The sequence below is a fragment of the Bison bison genome, unplaced genomic scaffold (assembly GCF_000754665.1).
Source record: "Bison bison bison isolate TAMUID 2011002044 unplaced genomic scaffold, Bison_UMD1.0 scf7180017864163, whole genome shotgun sequence".
NCBI lineage: Eukaryota > Metazoa > Chordata > Mammalia > Artiodactyla > Bovidae > Bison > Bison bison.
This window is the reverse complement of record NW_011494735.1, coordinates 10,618,195-10,624,194: the sequence shown is the minus strand read 5'-3', so window position 1 is coordinate 10,624,194 and position 6,000 is coordinate 10,618,195. Positions and strand designations below refer to the sequence as shown.

The 6,000-nt window shown below is 34.8% G+C and overlaps 1 protein-coding gene across 5 annotated transcripts in view; it reads left to right on the top strand.

Annotated features, from left to right (window-relative positions):
- The window catches only part of MON2 (MON2 homolog (S. cerevisiae)), a 112,011-nt gene that overhangs the window by 69,262 nt on the left and 36,749 nt on the right, over positions 1-6,000 (top strand). For all 5 annotated transcript variants that reach the window (XM_010841600.1, XM_010841599.1, XM_010841598.1 and 2 more), the window contains one exon: positions 2,161-2,359. In XM_010841600.1, the coding sequence (XP_010839902.1) occupies positions 2,161-2,359 (199 nt within the window). The remainder of the gene's footprint in view (positions 1-2,160; positions 2,360-6,000) is intronic.

The window sequence follows — 6,000 nt, the reverse complement described above, 5'->3', positions numbered from 1 at the left end:
TGGACTGGCGACTCGTTTCATACATGATATTATACATGTTTCAATGCCATTGTCCCAAATCTCCCCACCCTGTCCCTCTCCCTCTCCCACAGAGTCCATAAGACTGATCTATACATCAGTGTCTCTATTTCTGTCTCGTAATAACAGGGTTATTGTTACCATCTTTCTAAATTCCATATATACACGTTAGTATATTGTATTTTTAGTTTTTTTATTGAAATATAGTTGGTTTAGAATCTTATGTTTGTTTCAGGTACACAGAAAAGTGATTCAGTTTTACATAAATATGTTTTTTTGTTCCTATTAATTTTTAAAGAAGAATTTCCATCCATTTGTGCATTTGGCAAAACAGGAAATGTTAGCTTTATAATATTTTTAATTGCACCTTGCATATTAGCAAATTAAATACTTAAAGCCTCATTTTTTTTAATTGGAGGATAATTGCTTTACAATGTGGTATTGGTTTCTGCCATACAACAAAGGGAATCAGCCATATATAGATATATTTCCCCTCTTCTTGAGTCTCTCTCCCATCCCACCCCATAAGCCTCATTTTTTTATCTCTTTGATTTCTGCCTTTGCACTTCTGTTTCCCCATTTTCCTGGTGGTAAAAACCAGTAGCTGCTAAACTACCACATATAATTCAAATATAATTAAATGAGAACTTTATAAACAATATCAATAATAGTGAAATTTGTTTGTAGACTCACCAAACAAAAACCACCTCCCATTTGTAAATTCTACATTTGTTCAAGTATGCAGTTTCATTTTTTAATTTTTCATTTTTATCATCTTTTTAAAACATTCTTGCAAAGTCAGAAGCTTATTAGTGAGTATCCCGTCTTTGCTAAAAGACTCTCCTCTTTTTTGTTGCTTAATCTGTTCCATTTTAATAAAACTCTTATTTATAATCCTTTCACTGCTTTTGTGAATTTTTGAAATTAGTAAGTTTGACAGTAGACAGTATGGTAAACTTTAACTGAATTTAACCGTGTTTTAAGTTTAATAAAAAGACCTCAAAATGTCTTCTTAAAAAATTAATAATGTATGTTCCTAATAAAAATAATTGAAAGCCCTATTCCCTCCTGTGTCTTTTGTTTCAACTCCTTTCCCTAGCTTTATCAGATCACAAACAAGCTTAAGAGTCCTTTACTATTTTAAAACTGATATTTTCTCTGACTCCTGTTTCCTTTTCCTAACTTCATTATTAATCTTGCTGCCTAAATCTCAGTATTAATAATTTTTTCTTTTTCACGTCCACTGCATTCCCTTACCCCTTGTAATTTGATATCCAGATTATTCTACTTCAGAGTATCTTAAACATTAGCATGTAACAGCATCTCCTAGAGGACTTGTTAAAGCACAAATTGCTGAGCCACTGTACCCAGCCCCCTAGAGGTTCTGATTTCTTTCCTGTGGCGTGGAGGCTGAGAATTTGCATATCTATGAAGCTTCTGGGTGATGCTGATGGGGCTGGTTCTGACACCATGTTTTTAGAACCACAGAACTTGTTCGTTGGCTCTACAGGTAGTCTTCTAATTGCCAGATCTCTTGCCCTGTGCTCAGTTTTTCATACTGCTCATTTTTTCATAACATTTAATAGTGTTGATTATTTTCTCCTTGAAATTTCTTTTGGCTTCTGTTTCACAGTGTACATCTGCTTCTCTATTCAATTTTGTTTTATTTTCTTGGCCCCTATGCCTTCCCCTGAATCTACATTTTAAATAAACATCCCCCAAATTCCAACTGCTTCCTACTTGATTTTTTTCAAGCATCCTCATCCAGACATGAAATTTCAGTAGTTACCTCTATCTAGATGTCACTCATACTTAAATTTTTTTTTTTTATACTTACATCTTTTGCTGGACCCTTCTCTTGAGCTGCATTCCCTTCTTGTACATTATACCTTATGTGCTCCATTGGCACTCAGTTCAACAGGTCTTAAGTGATAGTCTGTTCGGTTTACTTTAAATTTTTATATTCCATGGCCTTAAGGATAAACTTAAGAATATAAGGATACCTCTGTTGGTCAGTTTCCTCTAAAATACAGGGATTGATCAGAATGTCAGGTATAATTCTTTGTAACAATGCTTAATTTCCTATGCTGCTATTTATGCTATGTTATCAGTATTTTTATATGCATTATCACAAATATTCAGGTTCTCTTTCATCTGCTGGACCGAGTTAGAGAGTCTTCTACCACTGCAGACAAAGAAAAGATTGAGTCTGGAGGTGGCAATATTCTCATTCATCATTCAAGGGACACAGCAGAGAAGCAGTGGGCTGAGACATGGGTTTTAACATTGGCCGGAGTTGCAAGAATCTTCAACACCAGAAGATATTTACTTCAACCTTTAGGTAGATGTACATTTTTTTTTTTCTGAGTATACAAGTAATTAATGTTAAAGGAAATTTGGAAAATACAGATTCTTCACAGATTATATACATTGTTATTTTCTAAGAATAATCCATTTAATTGCCAGTCTTTGTTGTTATGTGTGGTATGTGTATGAGCATAAACGTTTTCATTCATTTCCTTGAAAAATTATGTGTACCTACTGTGGGCATGTCTTGAGGATACAGTGATGAGCCAGATACCTACTGTCCTTGATATATCCTGGGTATGAAGGAGGAACTATAATTACATAAATAAATAGAAAATTGCTGCAATGATCAATGCTACAAAGGAGCTTATAATAGATTGTGAGCTTATAGTAGATACTTGACCAGGCCAGTGATGTATATATAGGCTTCCCTGAGAAAGCAATGTTTTATCTGAATAGTAGTTCATCAGGCAAGGGTAGGATGAACTGGGGAGAGCCTTACAGGCAGAGAGTATGTATAAAAGAGATGAAAGAAGATTGAGGAGATGGAGATGGTGTGGCCCCTGGCACGTTTGAAGGTCTAGAATGAAGAGAACACGGAAAAGAGTGATTCTCAGTGAGGTTGTAGAGGTAGAGGCCAGATGTTGCAGCACATTGTAGGTTACGTTCAGAAGACTTCAGTCTAAGAGCACTGAAAACCACTGAAAGATCTTAATCCATGATGTGATGTGTTCAGATATGGAGTTCAGAAAGATCCCTTCAGATGGTATGTATGGAATGGAATGGTCATAAAGAAGAATGGTAGGATACTATTAGATTGGTTAGGAAACTTGGTGGTGTATAAATATAAATAGATCAGTGCTTCTCAACCAGGGCCAATTTTGCCCAACCTCCTCCTTCCCCCCACAGGATATTTAACAACGTCTGAGACATTTTGGTTGTTATAACTAGGCAGGGGCATGCACACTGGCTTCTGGGGAAGTAAAAGCCAGGGATGCTGCTACATATCTTACAATGCATAGGACAGCCTGTACAACAAAGAATTATCCAACCCAAAATGTCAGTAGGATTGAGACTGAGAAACTAGTGTAGATTATAATACCTTCAATTCTAGTGGTAGGCATGGGAGTGGTTGAGAAAAGTGAACAAATACTTTTGCACATAACTGTGAGCAAGCTGTACATATTAATTTTTCAACTTCTTATTTTGTTTGGCTTTTTTCTTCTCATTATGTTAAAAGCATAAGCATATTTATGATTTTCATTGGCATTTTTGTGTGGTGTTTATTATGTGCATTTTAAGGCTCATACATATCACATGCCTATATATTTGATGATCTATATATTTGATGTCTATATATACACGTTTTAAATTCTAGTTTTTTGTTTTCCTATAAAATTTACATACAATGAAATGTGCTAATCTTAACTGTGTGTTTGCTAAGTTTTGACAAATAATAATCATTTTTAATACCTCTGTGGTACTTTATCTTAAAAGCTAAGATGTAATAGATACAGATTTAGATTTTTAAAAATGAAGACATGATGCAGTTCATGTAGCTTCAATAATTTTTTTTTTTATGATTTAACACTAGGAAATGGTTTTTATTATTATTTTAGAATAAGATTATGGTATCAAGATGATGCTGGCCTCATAGAATGAGTTCAGAAGTGTTCCTTCCTCTACAATTTTTTTGAGTAGTTTGAGAAAGATACGCATTAACTCTTCTCTAAATGTTTGGTAGAATTCACTTGTTTAGCCATCTAGTCCTGGACTTTTCTTTGTTGGGAGTTTTAAAATTGCTGAATCAATTTCACTACTGATAATGGTTCATATTGTCTGTTTCTTCATGGTTCAGATTTTCTCCGTTTCTTCTAGGTTGTCTGTTTTATTGGTGTATAGTTGTTCATAGTAGTCTCTTATGATCCTATGTATTTCTGTGGTATCAGTTGTAATATCTCCTTTTTCATTTCTGATTTTATTGATCTGGGTCCTCAACCTTTTTGTTTTGATGAGGCTGGCTAAGGGTTATCAGTGTTTTCAAAGAACCGGCTTTTAGTTTCATTGGCCTTTTCTATTTTTTTTTTTAAGTCTCTATTTCATTTATTTCTGCTCTGATCTTTATATTTCTTTCCTTCTCCTAACTTTGGATTTTGTTCTTTTTCCTCTAGTTCCTTTAGGTGTAAGGTTAGGTTGTTTATTTGAGGTTTTTATTGTTTCCTGAGGGAAGCTTGTATTGCTATAAGCTTTATTATTAGAACTGCTTTTGCTGGTGCCCCATAGGTTTGAGGGGCTGGCCTGGTGGCTCAGCTGGTAAAGAATCTGCCTGCAGTGCAGGAGACCTGGGTTCAATCCCTGGATTGGGAAGATGCCCTGGAGAAGGGAAAGGCTACACACTCCAGTATTCTGGCCTGGAGAATTCCATGGACTGTATAGTCCTTGGGGTCACAAAGAGATGACTGAGCGACTTTCACTTTCATAGGTTTGGGATCATTGTGTTTTCATTTTTATTTGTCTCTAGGTATTTTTTGATTTCCTCTTTGATTTCTGTTGTAACCCATTGGCTGTTTAGTAGCATACTGTTTAGCCTCCACATGTTTGTGTTTTGTAGTTTTTTTTTTTCTTGTAGTTGAAAATTTTGCCACTTGTAGCCCCATGGGTGGACTTGCAGGGCATTATGCTAAGTGAAATAAGTCAAACAGAGAAGGACAAATACTGTGTGATATCACTTCTGTGTGGAATCTAAAAAATGCAGTGAACTAGTGAGAATAACAAAAAAGAATCAAGACTCCCAGAGACAGAAAACAAACTGATTGTTACCAGTGGGGAGAGGGAGGAAGCAGGGCAACGTAGGGATAAAGGGACTGGGAGGTGTGAACTATTAGATGTAAGATAGGCTAGAATGATGTATTTTACAACATGGAGAATATAGGCTGTATTTTATAATAATTGTAAATAGAATATAACCTTTGAAAATTGTATAAAAAATTAAGAATTTTTAAAAAGTAATGTTTTAACATAATGAAGTACAATATGTAATTATACTTAGTCTTTTAGAAAGAGGACTTCTTCCTAGACATGGAGTATATTAATAGAAGAACTGCAGATATTTTTCCTTCTTATAGCATGGAATATTTTAGACCTGAGACTAGGTCACCATTCTGGTAGGTGAATGTAATGTTTAATCTGATTTTTGAACTTGGATGGCAACAAGCAGAAGTATTTTGTTTTGCTGTTTTGATAGTTTTTAAACAAAATTTGTTAAAACTGTTTGAACAGTTACTAAAAAGCCTGTTTTTTGGTTGTATATAAATTATACTTCAGTTTTAATTAAAAGAGTATGGAGAGGAAGAAACATATAACTGAACAAGTGTTAATAGTCTATCCTGTAAAGCAGTGCAGTGCTTACTGTTTTATACCAGACTTAGTTCCAGCTTTCCAATTCATTGAATGCTTCCTCAGTTATATGGGTTTATCCCTTCTTGAAAAAACCTAGTCTTTGATAGCTTTTGTGAAGTGAGTCTTTAAAACACAGTTATCTCTATATTTCATAGCCTACTTATGTTATTCTTTGCAAAATGTCAATTCCTCTGATCCTGCCTGCCAATGCAGGAGACACAGCTTTGATCCCTGAGTCAGGAAGATCCCATGGAGAAGGAAATGGCAATCTACTCC